General features: G+C 44.4%; 1 protein-coding gene across 1 annotated transcript in view; it reads left to right on the forward strand.

The window, feature by feature from the left end:
* Window positions 1-625: 625 nt before the first annotated feature.
* Window positions 626-21,679, forward strand: part of LAMA5 (laminin subunit alpha 5) — a 297,353-nt gene continuing 276,299 nt past the window's right edge. Inside the window, exons 1-2 of the mRNA XM_030212484.1 lie at window positions 626-930; window positions 8,296-8,448. Coding sequence (XP_030068344.1) covers window positions 685-930; window positions 8,296-8,448 — 399 coding nt within the window. The 5' untranslated portion in view covers window positions 626-684. The remainder of the gene's footprint in view (window positions 931-8,295; window positions 8,449-21,679) is intronic.

Here is a 21,679-nt window from a genome sequence, read left to right on the forward strand (position 1 = left end):
CTTTGTATTATTATTATTTTTAATGTCTAGCTCTGCGCTTTTGACACGTCTCTTTGAAGCTGTTTCTCCTCCGAGGCAGGCTGCCGGATCCCAGTGATGACAGCAGAAGGAAAGAAGGGGAGCGAACGGGTTAATTTCCCCGGCCTGCATCGCCCCGCCCCCCTCTTCCTAAATCCATTGTGGGAAGAGAGAGAGGAGGGGGGCGGCAGCAGCAGCTCGTGGCTAACAGGAACCTGCTTCAAGCCCGACCAGGTCTCTTTCTAGGCAGCGAAACTTTGCCGGTCTCCTGGGCCGGTTCCCAGCAGCACCGCAAACACCGATCCCCCCTCCGTACACCCAGCGCGATCTCCAGTCCCCGATCTCTTCCCCTACATCCCAACTCGAGCTCCAATCCCCCAGCACCCGGCGTGAGTCCCAATCCCTCCCTGCCCCCCCCCCGCCCGACCTCCAATCCTCGATCTCCCCCCCCCCTTTGCACCCAGCGCGATCTCCAGTCCCCGATTTCTTCCCCTACATCCCAACTCGAGCTCCAATCCCCAGCACCCGGCGTGAGTCCCAATCCCCGATCCCTCCCTGCCCCCCCGCACGACCTCCAATCCTCGACCCCCCCCCCCCCCCTTTGCACCCAGCGCGTGCTGCAGTCCCCGAGCACTGGCTGTATCTAGCTGGTAGCAGGAGCTCGGGATGTGTTTGCTGGTCTGCGGTTGTGCCTTGGCGCTGGTTCTCCTCGGGGCAGTGGCGGCCCAGGAGCTGCCCACGAACGGGGTGAACGGACACAGCCTGCACCCACCTTACTTCAACCTGGCGGAAGGAACCAGAATCTCGGCCACAGCCACGTGCGGGGAAGAGGAGGGTGGCCGAGCCGTAGAAGACCTTTACTGCAAGCTGGTAGGGGGGCCGGCGGCGGGAGAGCCCAGCCAGACCATCCAGGTAGGTGCAGGTGCATGCACGTCCCCCTCCCCCTCAGATCCCCTTGGAAGCAGCAAGAAAGCCTCCCCCCCCCCCCCCAATGTTGCATATTAGAGGAATCATGACATAGTGCTTGGAAAATATATCGCATCTGTATGTTCTCATAGCATTCACTCTCTCTTAGGGTTTTTTGTGTGTGTGTGTGTTGGGGGTTGGGGGTAATAATTTACGCTCGAGTGGCTCATTCCCCTCTCTGGATTTTCCCTGGCGGCTGCTTTGAAAGTTTGCGGATGAGGCACCACGTGTTTGTGTCCACCAGCCGCTCCCGGTCTAGGATTCTGGACTTTGCCAAAAATTCTCCAGGTACATCCTGACTCCCTTCGGCATTCCTGAGATTCTCGTCCCCCCCCCCCCCCCCCCCCCTGTTCATCTTCTCTAGTGTCCGTATTTACTAAATTTCACTGACTCTCAGTGCTGCTAATAAATCAGCCGAACACTGGGGCTCTTACAGATGTTAAAGCTTGTTCTGTACAGATGCCTGCTCGCAGATATTAGAAGAAAAAACACAGCAAAAAGTGGGTTGTCACCCTTTCACAGGAAGAGACTCACAAAGAGCAGAAGTCAAACTCGGGAGAAAAGACCTTGTATCAGAAAATGATTTCCTCAGTGGCAGATTCACTGGGATCTCCTGGAAACTTGGAAAACGGAAAGACGTGCTTTCTGGAAGGGTCAGGGCCTGTGAGAATGTTATTCAGTGACACATTCACTATCCCTCCTCTCATGACAAGCTGTTGAGTCATGTAAGAGAAACGGTTATGTGTTAATTAAAGCAAAGGTCATTATAAGAAGGTACTGGGGGTCTGCAGTGTCTTAAAGCCATCAGACCCTAAAATGGAGGTGCCCAGGACTTAGGGTCACAGACACATGATTATTTGGGACACTAGAACAAGTCAGAAATACCTCGGCTGTGTTCTAGAGAGCTGTGACTGTAAATCTGAGGGACCACCATTTGATTTTTGCCAGAGTTTTGTACCAAGAGCTGTGAGGGCACGTGCAAGCGAGGTGAGGGTGGCAAAATTGCTTCCCACCCTTCAATTATTGGTCACTTTACAGTGGGCAGGGTGAGGGTGCTGGGGGCATGTCACACAGGGCACAATTCTGTCTCTGTTTTTAGCCATTCACTGTAAGGTTGACAGAGCCAGACTAGGCGGCCACCTAGGGCAGCAGCTGCAGTCTAAGCAAAACAGTAGATTCACACGATCTCAAACAACCATCCGTATCTATTTTATCCAGCAGGAAGAATGGGCGATTTTAAAATAGCTCATTTATTTAAAAGCATGATATCTTGGGGAGGGGCAGATTAAGGACCTGAAAGTTAATTGAGGTGGGTGTAAGGGCTGCCCCATACTCTTGAATTAGCCCTGAAGGTTGAATAATCAAGCATCGTTCCCTTTGTAAAGTGAGAATTACCTTTCTCTTCTCAGCAACTCCTGCAGGGCTCTATCATTTGCTGAGCATTTACATCCTGCAGCAGAAGCAAAAATTCATGGCCTGTAGAATACCGCCATCTGATTTAGTAGTAATCTCTACTACAACATTTTATTGTTCTGGTGATGGACATACATGAAAAGCTTGTAAATTGAAACACCATAAACAGGCAGGCACAGTTCCTGATAAGATGTTTCTCAGTTTCTGCTGACTTCCTGTGTCTCTGTGAGATGTGATACTGCTGGCCTGGTGGTGGATGGGTTCAGGAAGGGTGGTGGGAAGGAACATTTAAGAGAGGAGAGAATGCACAGACTCCCCCCCCCCCCCACTCCAAGTCAACTAAGACAGACAACCACTTCTAAATCCTTTCCTTTGTAATCATTGTGGGGAACGTTTGGTCCTTCACTTTTTCTTATCCCTGTAATTTTCTGCGCCATCTTTGGGTTTGTAGCTTAATCAGAACCAGCCTGTACTGGGTTATGGAGCCATGAACCTTTACTCATAAACATCCAAGGGTTCCCCCCCCCCCCCCCCCCCACCCAATGTTTTTAAATCTCCTCCAAACTCAGTTCAACCACACTGCCCAGTAGCCATATTATTATTATTTATTGCATTTGTATCCCACATTCCCCCACCTATTTGCAGGCTCAATGTGGCTTACATAGATTTGTTAACATTGTCATATCAGAATATCAGATACAGTTAGTATTGTGTAGCGATTAAGGAGGGAGGAGGGAAGAAGGAAGAGATTTATTAGGGTAATTACAGAAGGTGGGCATTCAAAATTGCATGGGTTAGTGAGGTTATAGGTTCTCATTGTAGGCCTTGTTGAAGAAGAATGTTTTCAGAGATTTTCATAACCCCCCTCCCCCCATTTGTTGAGCTCAGGTGTAGAAAAATGAATACTTGTACACATGGCAGAACTTGAAATGAAGCCCCATGGGCAAAATATTGAAAAGGGCCTCCAGAGAAGGGGGTTTCTCTGTCTGACAAATAATTAAAAACTACTACTACTACTTATCATTTCTATAGTGCTACTAGACGTACACAGCGCTGTACATTTGAACATGAAGAGACAGTCCCTGCTCGACAGAGCTTACAATCTAATTAGGACAGACAAACAAGAGATAAGGGAATATTAAGGTTATCAACTTCAGAATGTGGCTGCAAAACTGATTTTAATGAGCAAATGGTTTGAGCATGAATCCCCTTTTCTAGACAACTTCATTGACTTCCTTGTAGAGCAAGAACTGAGTTCAAATTGTTACTGTTTTTTTAATGGTTTAATTCCGACTACTTGAGTGATTCATGTGACTTTATCCTGTCCTGCTAGAAGATCTGTTCAAAAACGAACCCCCCCCCCCCCCTGTTTACTAAGCCGCATGGCAATACCGATACAACCCATTCAAAGTGTATGGGCTGTGTTGGCTTTAGTGTACGGCACCCGCTAGCGCAGCTTAGAAAACAGGGGGGAGGGGGTTAGATCGCAATTGCCTGTTGTTTATAAAAAAAACAACGAAACAAAACAGAAATAGGACTATTTTTGGAAAAAGTCTGGGACTCCTGCTACTGGAGATGAAAACTGTTGTCAGCTATTTCAATTTAGGAAACTTGTCAAAACTCATCTATTTAGAAAATGTTATTATTGCGATTTCATTGGTTCTTGGTTTGCGTATATGATTTTTTTATATAACCGTTTTTCTAAATCTTAATTTTGTTGTATTAGATTTTATTAAGTTGTATTTGAATTATTGCTGTCCACCTTGGATCCTTTTGGAATAAGCAGAATATAAATGCCTATATTAACCTAAAGATAGGGCAGTAACTACAGAGGGCTGCTCAGGTAGAACGTACACCCCAAATCCTGGTCCAGTCAATCCTTTAACATTAACAACGCTACTTGTATTCCGCGATATACCTTGCAGTTCAGTGTGTTTCACAATGTAATGAAACTGGACTGTTCCGGGAAATATAGCATTTAGTTGTATACACCTATACATTTTCTGTCTTAAACTAACAGATATATAAACTACTATCTGAATCAAAAGAATTCAAGACATACTTCCTGAATAAATAGGTTTTAACTTGTTTTCGAAAAGATAAGTAACTTGTAACGGAAAGTAGAAAAGATTGAATCTCATTAGCAAGATGAGCAGCTTCAAATGAGAAACAGATAATCTAATAATCTTAAAGCCCTGTTTACTAAGGTGCGCTACCATTTTTAGTGCGTGCTAACTGTGTAGATGCCCATAGGAATATTATGGGCTAGCGTACGCTAATGCTTAGCATGTGCCTGCAGTGCGGCTTAGTAAACAGGGTCCTTAGTCTTTTCAAAACCTTCAAAGAAGGGTAGCTAAATGAAGTCCTGGTTCTAGTATTCCTAAATGTTTCTAAAAAAATAAAATGATCAATAAAATATTGTGAGACTAATCCCTAAAGAGCCTTATAGATAAGGCCAGTGGTTCCCAAACCTGGTCCCGGAGGGTGGGGGGCACTCCAGCAAGGATATCCACAATGAATATTCATGAGGTGTATTTGCATGCAGTGAAGGCAGCACATATAAATCTTTCTCATGAATATTCATTGTAGATTTCCTGAAAACCTGACTGGCTGGGGTGCCTCCAGGACCAGGTTTGGGAACCACTGGATAAGGCAAAAAAAAAACCCCAAACAAACCCTTAAACATAACTCTGGCATACTCTGGAATCCAGTGGCTTTTTTCTATAATATAAGGACGTACTATCATATCTCGTCAATGAGTATATCAGACGGAGCACAGTATTCTGAATGGACTGCAACCTTTTCAATAGTTGTTTGGAAGACCCACAAATATATGACGTTACAATAGTCTAACAAACTTAATAACAGAAATTGAACCATAAGATGAAAGTAGTCTTGCACAAAGTATTTATGCACCTTCTGGAGATTGTACATAATAAAAAATGCCTTTTGAATGAGGGTATTTACCTGAGCCAGTAAGACCCCCCAATACTCTAATAATGGATGAAAATTGATATGTAACCTGATTGATCCTTGATTAGGACATGCTCTACACCAGTGTTTCCCAAATCCAGTCCTGGAGTACCCCTTGCCAGTCAGGATATCCACAATAAGTATGCATGAACTTGGTTTGCATACTTCCTCCATTATATGCAAATTCTTTTCATGCATATTCATTGTGGATATCCTAAAAACCTGACTGGCAAGGGGTACTCCAGGACTGGACTTGGGAAACACTGCTCTAGAAAAGTTGGGTATTTATTTTTATAGTTATAATGAATACATATAATAGGCTTCACATGTGTTCAATGACCAGGCAGTGATAAGTACATAAGTACATAAGTAGTGCCATACTGGGAAAGACCAAAGGTCCATCTAGCCCAGCATCCTGTCACCGACAGTGGCCAATCCAGGTCAAGGGCACCTGGCACGCTCCCCAAACGTAAAAACATTCCAGACAAGTTATACCTAAAAATGCGGAATTTTTCCAAGTCCATTTAATAGCGGTCTATGGACTTGTCCTTTAGGAATCTATCTAACCCCTTTTTAAACTCCGTCAAGCTAACCGCCCGTACCACGTTCTCCGGCAACGAATTCCAGAGTCTAATTACACGTTGGGTGAAGAAAACTTTTCTCCGATTCGTTTTAAATTTACCACACTGTAGCTTCAACTCATGCCCTCTAGTCCTAGTATTTTTGGATAGCGTGAACAGTCGCTTCACATCCACCCGATCCATTCCACTCATTATTTTATACACTTCTATCATATCTCCCCTCAGCCGTCTCTTCTCCAAGCTGAAAAGCCCTAGCCTTCTCAGCCTCTCTTCATAGGAAAGTCGTCCCATCCCCACTATCATTTTCGTCGCCCTTCGCTGTACCTTTTCCAATTCTACTATATCTTTTTTGAGATACGGAGACCAGTACTGAACACAATACTCCAGGTGCGGTCGCACCATGGAGCGATACAACGGCATTATAACATCCGCACACCTGGACTCCATACCCTTCCTAATAACACCCAACATTCTATTCGCTTTCCTAGCCGCAGCAGCACACTGAGCAGAAGGTTTCAGCGTATCATCGACGACGACACCCAGATCCCTTTCTTGATCCGTAACTCCTAACGCGGAACCTTGCAAGACGTAGCTATAATTCGGGTTCCTCTTACCCACATGCATCACTTTGCACTTGTCAACATTGAACTTCATCTGCCACTTGCACGCCCATTCTCCCAGTCTCGCAAGGTCCTCCTGTAATCGTTCACATTCCTCCTGCGACTTGACGACCCTGAATAATTTTGTGTCATCGGCGAATTTAATTACCTCACTAGTTATTCCCATCTCTAGGTCATTTATAAATACATTAAAAAGCAACGGACCCAGCACAGACCCCTGCGGGACCCCACTAACTACCCTCCTCCACTGAGAATACTGGCCACGCAATCCTACTCTCTGCTTCCTATCTTTCAACCAGTTCTTAATCCATAATAATACCCTACCTCCGATTCCATGGCTCTGCAATTTCTTCAGGAGTCTTTCGTGCGGCACTTTGTCAAACGCCTTCTGAAAATCCAGATATACAATATCAACCGGCTCCCCATTGTCCACATGTTTGCTTACCCCCTCAAAAAAATGCATTAGATTGGTGAGGCAAGACTTCCCTTCACTAAATCCGTGCTGACTTTGTCTCATCAGTCCATGTTTTTGTATATGCTCTGCAATTTTATTCTTAATAATAGCTGAATAAAAACAGTGCTGGGTTGAGGCCAGTGGTGTTCCCCACCTTAATTCCACCTGCAGTGGAGAAAAGGAAGCAATTAGCCACAGTTGAAAACGCTTCCAGTTCAGCAACCTGGTGCAGCGTGACCTGGCAACAGTCAATGCAGGCCCTTAGGTATGATTATGAAGAACTGTCTTATAATTCATGCTTATGAAAAACATAAGTGGAGGAGTGGCCTAGTGGTTAGGGTGGTGGACTTTGGTCCTGGGGAACTGAGCGTTCACCTGATGGAGATAGAAACATAGAGGCAGATGCAGTTAAGGTCAGAGTTCCCAGTTCCTCCCAGTCACATCGACTACTGGGAACAAAGGAAGCACAGGAGGTGATGAGACCTGATGATTTGAAGCCGAGTTGGAGGCTCTAATGAACCTGGAAATCTTCCTGGGAAATCCTGGGGTTTTCCAATGAATGTTGTGCCCTTGTAACCTTGTAACTTCCGTCTTGCAGAGAGCTGATGGTTACCAACGAAGCATCAGTGAAGCAGAAAAACAGCAAAAGCTGCAAGTGTCTGTCCTAAAGAGAGTAGATTCTGTCTAGCACAGAATGGCAGGCGGCAAAATTAAACTGTGCCCTGCAGGTCCAAACTCTGTATCCCCTTCCTGCCCAACTGATGCTGGAGCAACCTTACCATTCTCTGTTGTTGCTTACCTGACTCTGGTTGGATAATGAGCCCCCTCCCTCCATACCATGCAGTATCCTGCCACCAGAAGTACTGAATCCAGCCTAAATGTGGTTATTTACATTGTAAGCTCTTTGGGCTCATATTAGCAGGAAAGGTAGCTTGCAATTTAAATATTCTAAATTGTTTCTTTGTTTCACCATTCTTCTGGGTTTGACATTTTCATGGAGGGGGTAGAATTTATTTATTTGGATTTATTAACCACCTTTATGAAGAGATTCACCCAAGGCAGTGTACAGCACTGCCTGCCTCTCACGATTTTGCCTTCATTTTCATTTTATGAAGCTGAACATTCTTTATGAATGGCTTGCTCTTTGATTTGTATGCGTATGTATGCATTGAATATTTAATATGTTGTATTTCCATTTGCTGTAAGATATTAGCATCACATCTGTTTGTGGCGTTGCATTGATTGTGTGTCCATGTTTTTCTCTGAACAGGGACAATACTGTGACATTTGCACATCAGCAAACATTGACAAGGCACACCCGATCACCAACGCCATTGATGGCGCAGAACGCTGGTGGCAGAGCCCTCCTCTCTCCCGTGCATTGGAGTACAACGAGATCAATGTTACTCTAGATCTTGGACAGGTAGGATGCCGCCATGTGATAAAGCATTCCTTCTACATAATGAAGGCTGAAGATGTTTCCTAAAATATTCTTTAAGTAGATGGGTACTTCCTGCCCACCTCATACCGGGGGACATCTTGCCCACCTGATGTGGTAGTATTTGATATCAACCTGCTGACTGTTGTACTTTACCTCCCCTTCGAGATTAGCACTTCCCAAAGCTATTCTGGTGACCCTGCAGCCAGTTGCTTTCAGGATACCCACGTACTTGATCTCCAGTATATATAAATGTAACGTGCGTATTCATTGTAGGTATTCTGAAATCTTGGTGGTTGCAGAATCACCAGGACAGATCTGGGAAACCTTGTTCTAGAGAGACTCGTTTACTTTGACAAGGCAGTTTTCCCTGTTGAAATATGTTGGAAGTAAATATTCATTGGGGTTTTGCACTGTTCTTAGATTGATTCTCGTGGTTTACACAGTGTCCAGCCCAGCTGTTACTGCTGCCTTGGAGCCAGCCTGGGGAGACAGCTTGAGACTGGTAATTTGGACTGAAATTCTAATGCAAAGATGGATAGAGATTGTGGGACTTTGGTGCTCCCTGCGTCCTTGGTTAATCTTTTGCTAGACAGTTTGGGGTCTGTGTGAATTGATTGCTGTCATGGATGTCTGTGGAAGTTTGGCCAAAGCACATGCAGAAGGCTGCTTGCTTTTAAATGTTGAAACTCTGAAGGGGTGTCCTTGGCCTTGAGGCTTTCACTTGCCATCTTTTTAAAGGCTTTATTACAATCCTCAGAGGTTTTCTGCTTACTTACGGAGGAGGTTGTTGGAATTGTTCCGTAACTGATACATGAGAAGTTTTAATTTGTGTTTTTATGATGTGTTTGTATTCTGTTTTGTTGGTCACTGGCTGGGGTGGATTTTAGAGATGTGGTACAGAAGTGTAAATAAATAGACATTACTTTACTACGTTGTTATCCTGCTGGAAATGAAAGAAAATACACCTGTCTAGTGTATCCAACACATAAAGTGTTAAAAACAGTGGAAAATCTGCACAGGAGCAGAAGGTATTGAGTTTTTGGAGCTCTTTGGTTCCAGTTGCAGATCAGTTTAGCTGATAGAGGGACTAGTTTGGCAGATGTAGTTTGTATATTTGCTGGTCCATATAAAGAAGGGGGTCTTACTTGACTGTTTACAGAAAGATTATTTAAAAAATGTCCCCACATCTAAGTGGCAGCATTTAAACATCTCTAAATGCCATTTTAGAACAGGGGCCATTCAGGTGTGGGGAACCTAAGTACATCTAGATCGTAAGGGGAGGGCAGGGAGGAGGTATGCTCTGGGTGGGGATACAGTACAGATGTGCATTCCCTAGGAAACATCCACATTAGAATTTACACCTATTTTGAGGCACAATTGAATACTGCTATAGGGTCACATGTAAATCTTGACATGCCTGGTTTCTATGATGCCAGCTCTTCCCCCTCCCCCCCCCCACCAATCACAGCCCCACCCTGATTCTAGCTTCCTGCACTTCCTCTACATGAATCCTGAGATCCCCAGACCTCCCTGGGGTTTCATATGTGGGTGGGGGTTAGGGATTTGGGTGTCTGTGGTTTCAAGGTGGGGGGGCAGGTGATATGGCTATCTCAGGTTTCATGTCTGGAGGTTGGGGAAGTTGGCATCAGGATGGGGATGTCGTGAGGGAGAGACCATTGATGCTGGGATTGGGGAGTAGTAATTTTTGGAAAGCTGCTCCTATGTCTCTGTTGGAGGGGGTTTAATTCCCCTCCCCCCCCCCCCCCCACATCCAACTTTCTAAAATCACAAAATGTGTAAGGGCTTAAATGTGCAGTTTTAATATGGGGATCACACACAAACTGCCTCTCCATGTATGCTTGCATTAGGCATATATGTTGGATTGTATTATACCTTTCACAGAGGGAATGCTCATGGTTTGCTGAGTAGTGGAAACTTCCAGAAACTTCCACCTGACTTGCGAAGGCAGGTCCCCAGGAATACCCACAAGAGGAGGGCCCAGGGGGAGAGGTCTTCAGTTTATTTCCAGTGAATTGGAGGAGGTGAAGCAGTGGCTAAAAAAAATATATATATATATATATGCATTTCATTTTACCTATGGAAATGGTGGGTGTTTGAGCTTCAAAGGTGCAAATCTTGGCTGACAGGATTCTTAAAACTTGCTAGACCAGGGCTGTGAAGTGATACATGGTGTTAATACCACTACTACTAGTACTACAGAGGCAACTGCTCTTTTAGAGGCTGGATAAAGCAACCCTTCATTATGGAGGAGGTATGAGGTGCATCCTGCCTATTCTCCCTCTTTGGCATCTATTTGGGATATGAAGTACTAGAATAAGTAATAAATAACACAATACATTAAACAAACAGGACAATAATGACGTAGATGCAGAGGGATATTAATGATGTTTATCAGGACTGCTTCTCAGATAAAAGATGCTTCACGATCTGTTCTGCCCAGAAGAGAACTCTCTGGCCTTTTAAAACTGTTCCCTTATCCCTTGGGTCCTTGCATACAATGCTTTCTTCCTTTTATTGAAGGGGCGGGAAAGGAGTGGAGTGAAGAAAATGTTCTGCTTTTAGAGGTGGAAAGTATATGTGATTGTTCAGAAGAAGCTGTTGACAAGTCTCCCTGGCATTCTGAAGTCCCAAAGCTGGTAGATTTCTGAGCCCTGTGGAGCAGAGGATTTGCTGCTCTGAATGCTAACTTTTGACTCGTAGCCAAAGGTTGTCCCTCGCTGGGATGGTGTAGTTTTAATGCATTTTATCAGGCATAAATCTCCAACGTGTTCTTTTCCTCCAGCCCTGGCTTGCCAGGAAGGGCCAGTTCTGCCGGTGCTTCTTGTAGATGGCAGTGCAATGAGCCTGGAGCGGCAAGCATTGTAGGGAGAGGGAGCCTTGGCTGGGGAAAGGTCAGAGGTGCCAGTGGCAGAAGAATTCAAAAGGTCTGATCTGTAATTAATAGCTGGGAGGCAAGACCTGTCATTCTGCCACCCTTGACCCATTCTGAGCAGCATCAGCGAGACTGATTAATGTACCAGGCAAACACGGTCGCCTTTGGCTTGACCTGTCTTGAGTATATGTTTGTTTCTTGGCTGTATTCTCATTAGATTTGTACCTGGGGGTTGGGTGGGGGTTAATGTGTATAACTTCCCTCTTTTTTTTTGGGGGGGGGGGGGCTAGTTTCAAAGGACCTCAAACAATCCTGGGTTCCACCCTTTTGCATTCCTTTGGGTTCCTTTTAATGATTGTCCCCAGGCTGTGGGCTTAGTTGTGTCCTGTCCTCATCGAGCAATTTCATGCTTTCTCTTTTTATCTTTACAAGAAATGTAAATAAATGCTGGGTGCTCAGATGAGCCAGGTTTTCCCTTCTCACCTGTCTCTTTGGATGTCATCTTGAGAAAAAGAGAGATTTGTGGGATGTATTGTTATAATTTTTGTTTTTCACCTACCTCATATTTCACATCTGAACTTCAGTCCCTTCCCTGCTCACTACCCTTTGTAACAGGTTTCATAGTGGAGAGGTATCCAAGGCCTTAATTCATAGCAACCACAGAGGATTTGCTCAGTTGGACTCCATCCTCTTTCCTCTGTACCCCAGCTGTGGCTTCCTTTTCTAAGAGGGTGTCACTATTTACAAGAGCTAGGATGTGTCCAATTCTGGTCGCCGCATCTCAAAAAAGATATAAAGGAATTAGAAAAGGTGTAGAGAAGGGTGACGAAAATGATAAACGGAATGGAACGACTTCCCTGTGAGGAAAGGCTGAGAAGGTTAGGGCTCTTCAGCTTGAAGAAAAGGCGGCTGAGCGGGTGATATGATAGAAGTCTACAAGATAATGAGCGAATTAGAGGGGACAGATGTGAAGCGTTTGTTTACACTTTCAAACAACAACAAAACCAGGGGACACAAGATGAAGCTAGAATATGGTAGATTTAAAACAAATAGGAGAAAGTTTTTCTTTACTCAGCGTGTAGTTAGACTCTGGAACTCGTTGCCGGAGAATGTAGTGACAGCAGCTGGCCTTACGGAATTTAAAGGGGGTTTGGACAGATTCCTGAGGGAAAAGTCCATTGAACATTATTAATTTTTTTTTTTTTTGGGGGGGTGGGGGGTTACCGGGTTCTTGAAGCCTGGATTGGCTGCTGTCGGAGACAGGATGCTGGGCTTGATGGACCCTTGGTCTTTTCCCAGTATGGCAGTGCTTATGTACTTATGCTTATGATGTGCCCCTCCTCCCCTGCAGCCAGACTGATGAGCAGAAGCCCAAATGCAGATTTCCTGCTGGCCCAGCCACAGTAAAATGCAAATGTAGGGGTCCTTTTACCAAGCTGCTGTAAAAGGGGCCCTGCGCTAGTGACGGATGCCATTTTTGCTGCGTGCTGAGACCCTTTTTACCGCAGCAGGTAAAAAGGCCCCCCCAAAAATAAATTGCCACGTGGTAAGATTTTACTTACCGCATGGCCATGTGGGGGGTTGGGGGAGCACTTACTGTCACCCATTGAGGTGGCGGTAAGGACTCCCACGCTAACCCGGCAGTGACCAGGTAGCGTGGCGCTGCCCGATTACTGCTGGGTTAGCACATGCGAAAATATTTTTTGAATATTTCTGCTAGCAACGGAAATGCCGCGCACTGGGGGTGGAACCTACAGCCGATCCCCGCGTTGGGCCGGCAGTAGCTCCAGATTGGCACGTGCTAAGCCTGCGGTGGGCTTGCCACTGCTTTGTAAAAGAGCCCCTGAGTTTGTGCATTTCGTAACTTGGAGACTTGATCTAGTCCATTTCACATGCTGCTTAACTTCTGTTTCTCCAGTTTTCATTTCTACAGCTTTGCTTTTCTGCTAGGGTGGAAGAATATTCTTAAACCCAGGTTCTTGACTGCTTTAAACTGCTGGTTGTTGGGCTCCTTAATCCCAGGTTCTCCCTGCACAACTTCCCCCATTCCGTTCAGTAAAAGTTCATCCCTGGACATCCCCTGGCCCCTTTCCATAGAAGCAGAGCAAAATGTAGGCAGATAAAGACCTCGGGGCTCATTTTCAAAGCTGTTAGACTTACAAAATTTCATAATTACTATATAACTTTGAAAGTCTAAGTGCTTTGAAAATTTGTCTCTATATGGCCTATCCAGTTTGTCTTCCATTACTTGGCTATTTCAGAATTTGAACTTCAGTTAAGGATGAAATAATCCTTCTAGTTTCCGAGACTCGATTATGCTGTAGAATGAAAGATTCTTTTTCTCTCTGGTTTAACCAGTTTGAGCCACTTATAGCCGTGTCAGTTTGCATGATAACCACCATTCTGCACTGGAGTGGAGGAGTAGCCTAATAGAGCCACTGGCTGAGAGCCAAGGAAGCCTGGCTCAAATCCTACTGTCACTTCTTGTGATTTTGGCCAAGTCTCTTATTTTTATATTGCCTCAGGTACAAACTTAGATTGTAAGCCCTCTGGTGACAGGGAGACACCTTCTGTATCTGAATGTAACTCACACTGAGCTGCTACTGAAAAAGATGTGAGCAAAATCGAATGTCATGGTATCAGAAACTGTGACACTTTGCTGTTTGTGAACTGCAGTCTTGCATATTTTTCTGTGTGTGGTGTGAACTTTGGTAGGTTGTGGATAGCAGGGCTGCTGTCTGTGCTGGCCTTCCTGGAGTGTCCTTGCTTTGATACTATGAATAGTTGCATGTGGTGTGTTCATCTGTTACCCTGGGCTAACTTTCTCTAAGCCAACAGCAGAGTCCTGAGACCCCCATGGTGTGGGTTAAGGTAGTGTATCAAAGCCCTTTGTCGTGTTTTGTTTTATATTAAGACCCTGATTTATGAAGCAGTTTCCCTTTGATAAATTACAGCTGACCCTCTGTCACAGTCAAATGTTATTTTCCTTTAACCTTCCACCCTTGTATTCCTAAGTCTGGGCGAACAGATTCTGCTTAAATTAACATTACTCAGATTTGAAAGCATAAAATTTTTGGTTTTTTTTTTAAGCCAATGACTTTTTCTGGTTCTTATGGGCTTCCATTTGGAAGCTGCCTAAACTGAGCTCCGGTGCCTGAGGGATTTTCCCATCTGCCTAACCTAGCAAAGCCCTGACCACAGTTCCTTCTGGAATTTAACATGTATGTGTCCTCAGCCAGCCAGTAGGTGCCGCTGTTGTGCTGCCTCTGCAGCATCCCTAGCCCTGTTCATGAATCCAACCTAGGCCTCTAGAACCCAACAGTACCACTGAGCCATTATTTTAAATGTTATGACTTTACTTTGTTTTATGACATTTTTATGTAGTTCAATTTTTATGGCATTGAGCCCTACACACTCCCATGGAAAAGCGGGTAATAAAACTGCATAAGTAATGAAGCAAGTTCTCAGCCTCATGCTCGGATTGGAGGTTTGTCCTTTCCATTGTCTGATGTGTTAATTTTTTTTTACTACAGTGTAATACAAAAATCAACAGCTTTAAATTATCTCCTCTCCCTATAATCATCCCCACCCTTTCCACTTCTTAAAATAATTAACCAATCATCTAGAAATAAGCATTCTATTAAAAGCAAGGTTTTAAGCTTTTTCTGTCAAGTGGTATGGTAGCCTTATTACTTCACTTTTGAAGGTAATAAATAGAAATAAAACAAAACATAGAAAAGAGAATAAGATGATGCCTTTTTCTGACATCTTATCAGATTCTCTTCCCAGTGGATTTCTAAGGTAAAGAGTTCAATAAATAGGGAATATAATATGCAGAAGCCTCCATTCTGCATACACTGTAGCTACATCAAGGAGGGTCAAGCCATTATAGTTGAGAGGATGGAGCTGTCTTTGAGGGGGGATAGAGAATCGACAATGATTCCAGATATTGGCATCTCTTATTATGAACTGCTTGGAAGGTCAAACATAGGATCTTAAATTTGATCCGGTTTTCTATAGGTGACCAATGTAAATGTCTCAGAACCGGATAGATGTGATCAGAATGCTTTCTCCCCGTCAAAATTCTTGCTGCAATATTCAACACTAGTTGGATTCGGTGCAACTGTTTTATTTGGGTGAAGACCGTTGTATAAACTTACAGTAATTTAAACAACTTGTCATTGGAGTTTAGGTCACCAAAACTAGACCCTCCTGGAAAAATAAATTTAATTTATCTCAACAAACTACTGATGAAATTTGTTTCTCAAAATTCATTTTTGAGTCAACCCATATCCCCAAATTCTGAAAACAGAGGTCATCTTCAAGCACATGTCAGAAATTACTGGTTGAAAGCCACATCACTCTCAGATCATCTAAACCACATAAGTGATTTATCGGGGTTTACTTTAAGGCAATGGCTCGAATTCTGTAAATTGATGCTTCCTTTTTAGCACCCCCATGCAGCGCAGGGAGTGCCAATTCTATAACAGCATCAGAGTGTCATGATGCCATTACAGAATACTAGCACAAACCCACATTGGCATAAGCATACGTGCGTTCTTTTTGGCAACACCAAGTCAATGGCAGACGTAGGAGGGTGCACCTAGATCTGTCAATCAACACACATCTGTATTCTGTAAGATGAGTGTGTTGTTGGGTGACACTCCCACATGCTCGCCCCCTTTTCAAATGCACGCTATGCCAGAGAATGTAGTAAAATCAGTTAGCTTAGCGGGGTTTAAAAAAAGGTTTGGATGGCTTCCTAAAGGAAAAGTCCATAGACCATTATTAAAATGGACTTGGGAAAATCCACTGTTTATTTCTAGGATAAGCAGCATAAAATGTATTGTACTTTGTTGGGATCTTGCCAGGTACTTGTGACCTGGATTGACCACTGTTGGAAACAGGAAACTGGGCTTGATGGATCTTCGGTCTGTCCCAGTTTGGCAATACTTATGTACTTATGCACTTACTTGCAAGATTACAGAATAGCCCTTTGGTCAAATACATACATAAGTGGTGCCTATTCTGCATTTATGTGCATCAGATGCAGTTAAAGATGTGCCATATTTCAATTTGCCATCAATGTGAATTATGTTTAAATTTGTTTATTGATTTGCACGGAAAATTCCATATCATATTCAGAAAAGGCTCTAAACAATTTTCATGTCTAACATAAACAGGTTATTTATAACTTCAACTATCTCTCAATTTTACTAACATCAACTTCTAATCTATCATGACCTAAAACCTTTTCCAAATGTCCTTATTGATATTCCTGTGATATTTCCCGTAGGCACCTTGTTTCCTATCTCCCCCCCTCCCCCCCTTCCCTCCCACGTCCACCCTCCCTTATGCTCTTATGTCCTTAGCCGATCAGTTTGTACTGGATTGTCCAAGCAGTTCTGCTACAAATTCAGGATCCGGCCTCTTCCCCCTAAGGGGATAGTTTGCCAGAAGGCAGTCCAAATCCGATGGAAGTCCTTTTCTGTAAATCTTCTTTCACTTTTATAGTCTGCCAATTTCTTTTCAAACTTCATGTAGTCTATCATCAAACCACGCCACTGCTGCAAGGTTGGAGTTTTATTTGTAATCCATTCAGTAAGTATAACTTTTTTCCCAATCATTATGGCTCTATGAGTAAATCCCTTAAACCCTGTCGGAATCGGGTGCACCATCATGGGTTTTCCAAATAACATCTGTGGTCCCTTCTTACAGGTAGCACCCCACATCTGTGAGATCGACTGGGTAAGTATTGTCCAAAATTTTTGGATGCTGGGGCATGACCAAAACATGTGTCCAAGTGTCGCCCCGTGCGCCCCACACTTAGGGCATGCACCATCCGGGGATATTCCCATGTGGAAGGCTCTCCTTGGAGGGATATATGCCCTCATTACAAATTTGTATTCCATTTCGCTGTATTGAACCATTTTGGAAGCTTTTTGGACCTTGTTGATATACTCCTGTATTATATTTGGTGGCAAGATCGTGCCTAGGTCCGTGTTCCACTGTTCAGTCAGCAACTGGTAGTCCGGTTCTTCTGTCCTGTCTTTTAGATGACGATGATTCATGGACAATGACACTCTGCCCTGGGACTGCAGGGAGTATGCCGATGAAAGTTCCTCCTGCACATCCTCTGTGAGGCACTCCCAGGGCAAACTTTTTACATAATGAGTCAACTGCCAGTAGTGAAAACGATCCCTTGGTTTGAGGGTAAATTGTGTCTGTAGTTCTTCAAAAGTTCTCATTTGCCCCTCTTCTGTTACCACTTGATGAATATATGCCAGACCGCTTCGCCTCCATATACGGAACCCATCATGCATGATTCCGGGCTGGAACTGCGGGTTTTCACAAATAGATAGATATGGGGTCACTCTCCACGAGAAGTTGTGCTTTTTACATACCCATCTCCATACTGATCTGGCTGTTGGAAGTAGGTATGATTGTTGGAGGAGCCTAGGCTGTTGGCCCATTCCCATATGTAGCCAGCAGCTAAAATGGACTCCTTGAGTTAGTGAAGTTTCTAAGGGTGTGTCTGAAAATTCTGTGGTATTCCTATACCAATCTGTGATATGTCGCATGCCACTGGCAATGGTGAGATAACGCATATTCAATAGGCCCAAGCCTCCATATTCTCGCGGGGTGTGCAATAATTGTATCGGCAGTCTTGCTTTTCGTCCTCTCCATAGAAATCTCTGAATGAGCTTATTTAACTGTTTTTCATCTTCTGTTTTCAGAAACAGAGGGAGAGTCTGGAAAACATATATCCACTTGGGCGCGATCATCATATTATAGACAGTGATGCGCCCCAACAGCGACAGAGGATATGATTCCCACATTCTTAGTTTTAGACGTGTGGTCTCCAGCAGGGGCTCAACATTCTCTTGGTATAGTCTGCCCAGATCTTGTGTTATGTTGGTGCCCAGATATCTAATTTTCCCTTTTACTTTGGTCAGAGGGCAGTCCTCCCGGTCCGGGCCTCCTTTGTCTGGATATGCCTCCATGGCCAGTGATTTTTTTTTTTGTTCAAAGTAAACCCTGAGATTCGGCCATATTCCTCAGTTTTCTGTATAATCTGGTCTAGCGAGGCTGAAGGATGAGTTGTCACAATCATCAAGTCATCTGCAAACGCTAAGGTTTTGATAATTTTATTCCCCACCTGCACTCCTGAGACTTCTTCTGATTTCTTCAAAGCTCTCAGCAGGGGCTCTAATGACAGGATAAACAATGCTGGGGACAGTGGGCAGCCCTGTCTTGTACCCCTCGCTATCTCGAAAGGCTTGTCTCTAATCCCATTTACTATTACTGCAGCTGACGGGTCTGTATATAGTGCTACGATTGCATTGTAGAACCATCCCCCAATGCCCATGTACCGCAGGACGGCGAACAGATATGTCCAGTTCACTTTATCAAATGCTTTTTCGGCATCTAGTGAGTATAAAGCAGTTGGTGTCTCTGTCAGATGTCCCGCTGCCATTGCCAGTAAGAGCCTACGTACATTCTTAGTTGCCTGTCTGGTTTTGACGAATCCCACCTGCTCCTCTCCCACCACCCTGGGTAGTATCCCTGATAACCGGTTGGCAAGAATCTTGGCTAGGATTTTTAAGTCCACATTGATAAGTGATATGGGTCTATAGGAGTCGGCCAGGTCATCTGACTTCCCGGGTTTCAAAATTAAAGATATTAAAGCTAAGTTTGCGTGTTGTGGGAAGTGGCCTGCTTCTATTACTTGCTCATAAAATGCATGTATCACTGGGTAGAAGGAGCTGGGCAATAGCCTGTAAAACTCCCCAGAATATCCATCTGGACCTGGAGCCGACCCTGTAGGCATTGACTTGATGACTTCCTGAATCTCTTTTGCCTCCAGGGGTGCCTCCATTTCGAGTTTTTCTTTTTCTGATAATTTAGGTAGCCCAGCCTTATCTAAAAACTGGTTTATCTGCCCTACTTCTGGTTCGACAGGTGAGCTGTACAGGTTGGCAAAAAATTTTGAGAGAAGCTCAGCTATTTTGTCACTTTTATTATATACCTTCCCTGTCGAATCTCTGAGTGTCACTATTGGCTTGCGGGGTCCCCATGCATTGACTAGGTGTGATAGTAGTGTTCCTGGCCTATTCCCAAATCTTTGAAATTTACATCGCTGAGTCGCTAAAAATCTCTGTCCCCTCTCCTGTAATAAAGCATTCAGTGTTACTTGAATTGCTCGCAATTGTTCTTTAGTCTCTTCGGTCGGGCGTTTAATAAATTGGGACTTAGCTTTCCGTAGACTCTGCTCTAATCGTGTTATTGCTATGGATTGCTTCTTATTTTTGGCATGAACAAAGGCAATGATCTCGCCTCGAAGGACAGCCTTAGCTGCACTCCAGAGTAGTTCTGGTTGATCTATGTGGCCACTATTGTTATAAAGGTAATCTGACCATTTTTTTTTAAGAAAGTCTTGGAATTCACTGTTCTTTGCTAGGTAATTTGGGAAACGCCAGTTACGTGTCTGCTGGTAAAATAATGGCACTTCAATGTCAACCCACACTAGGGAGTGGTCCGAGACCTCTTCTGGGCCTATCTCCGATGCTAGCACCCAGGAAAACGCCGGTTGGGAGATAAATATGTAGTCTAGTCTGGAATAAGTCCCGTGTGCTCTTGATAAGTGGGTGTAATCATGCTCCTCAGGGTGTAAGCAGCGCCATGTGTCTATTAGGCCTAGAGACCGTTGAAAAAATGAGAGCGCATGGGCCCTAGGTCCCCCCCTAGAAGCCGCCCTGGGGTTCGAACAATCTGCTTTAGGATCCACCACTAAGTTGAAATCTCCCATCACCAGCAGCTGTGTGGATTTATATGGGAGACAAAGTTGCACAAGGCTGGTATAGAACTTTGCATCATATACATTGGGGCCATACACCCCTAGAATCAGGAGCTCCCTCTGATGGATCCAAAGGCGAACCAAGACATAGCGTCCGTTTGGGTCTGCTCTTATTAGTTCTGATCTTGAGGCAATCCCTTTACGGATCACTACTGCTACCCCCCCTTTACGATCCCCCGAGGATGCTGCATGAACCTCGCCCACCCATTGTCTCTTTAATTTATTGTGTTCCTCCATGGTGAGTTTTGTCTCCTGCAGGCATCCTATATCTACTTTGTGTCTCTTTAAGCACAGAAGTATTTTTGCCCGCTTTACTGGTGTAGAGATCCCCCCCACGTTCCATGAGGCAAATCTTGTGGTCTTAATGTGGGGTTATTCTATATGTGTTCATTTGCTGTTTCTGTCTACCTATAACCGTCCCCGGGTGCCCAGCCCCACCCAGGGTTGCAAATACACCTTGTTCTGTAATGTATGACTTCCTATAAAGCTTACTCAATTTGGACTTTGTTTGTGGTCTACCCTCCTGGTTGATTTGCTTGGTTCTCCAGTATCTATCTCTTGCCTTTATACCCTCCCTTACCCACCCCCCTTGTCTCTTCCCGTTCCCTTTCCCTTGCATCACTATTTACCCTTCCTCCTATCTAATGTGAAAAATATGGGGATCAATAATGTGAGGCTTTCCCTCCCCCCCCCCTTACTTTGAATGTTCCAGTCTTGCCCAGTACCTCCTTATTTTCAGGATCGCTTTCTTGTTTTACAGTTGCATTCTCCAGATCTGCCTGGCGCCATGTTTCATGTAAAGGAAATCTTACTTTCTTTGACATTGAGATTCGCTGCCAGCCAGTCCTGCGCATCTTTCGGGGTTAAGAATGTTCGCCAGGTACCTTGGAAATTGATTCGCAGTGTGGCAGGGTATATTAATATAAATTTTTGATTAGCATCCACCAGTGTTTGGCAAACAGGTCCATAAGCTCGCCGTCGCTCTTGCAACGCAGGAGAGTAATCTTGAAAGATTTTAATTGGCGACCCCTCAAAAGCCAGTGTATTGCGTTTCTCTCGTGCTCCTCTAAGGATTTCTGCTTTGTGGATAAAGTTATGTATTTTTATCATTACCATTCTAGGTCTCTGGTTACTGTCTATCTTGCGGCCCACGCGGTGTGCTCGTTCAAGGCAAAGCGCGCCAATACTATCAGACAGGGCAAATTCCGTTTGGAGCCATTTTTCTAATACAGAGGGCAGGGAACGATCTGAAACTGTTTCTGGTATTCCTATAATTCGAAGGTTTCCCCTTCTCGATCTATTTTCTAGATCATCAAGTTGTTGCGATTGTTTTTTCACCGTTTGTCTTAGATCTTCAAGCTCCGTTGTCATGCCCGCCTGTTCATCCTCAGCAGATGATACTCTGTTCTAATTCTCCGATTCGTCGGGTCGTGTCAGCCAGCAAGCTTTCCACCGCTTTCATT

This window comes from Microcaecilia unicolor, chromosome 8 (genome assembly GCF_901765095.1).
Source record: "Microcaecilia unicolor chromosome 8, aMicUni1.1, whole genome shotgun sequence".
In the NCBI taxonomy this organism is placed as follows: Eukaryota; Metazoa; Chordata; class Amphibia; order Gymnophiona; family Siphonopidae; genus Microcaecilia; species Microcaecilia unicolor.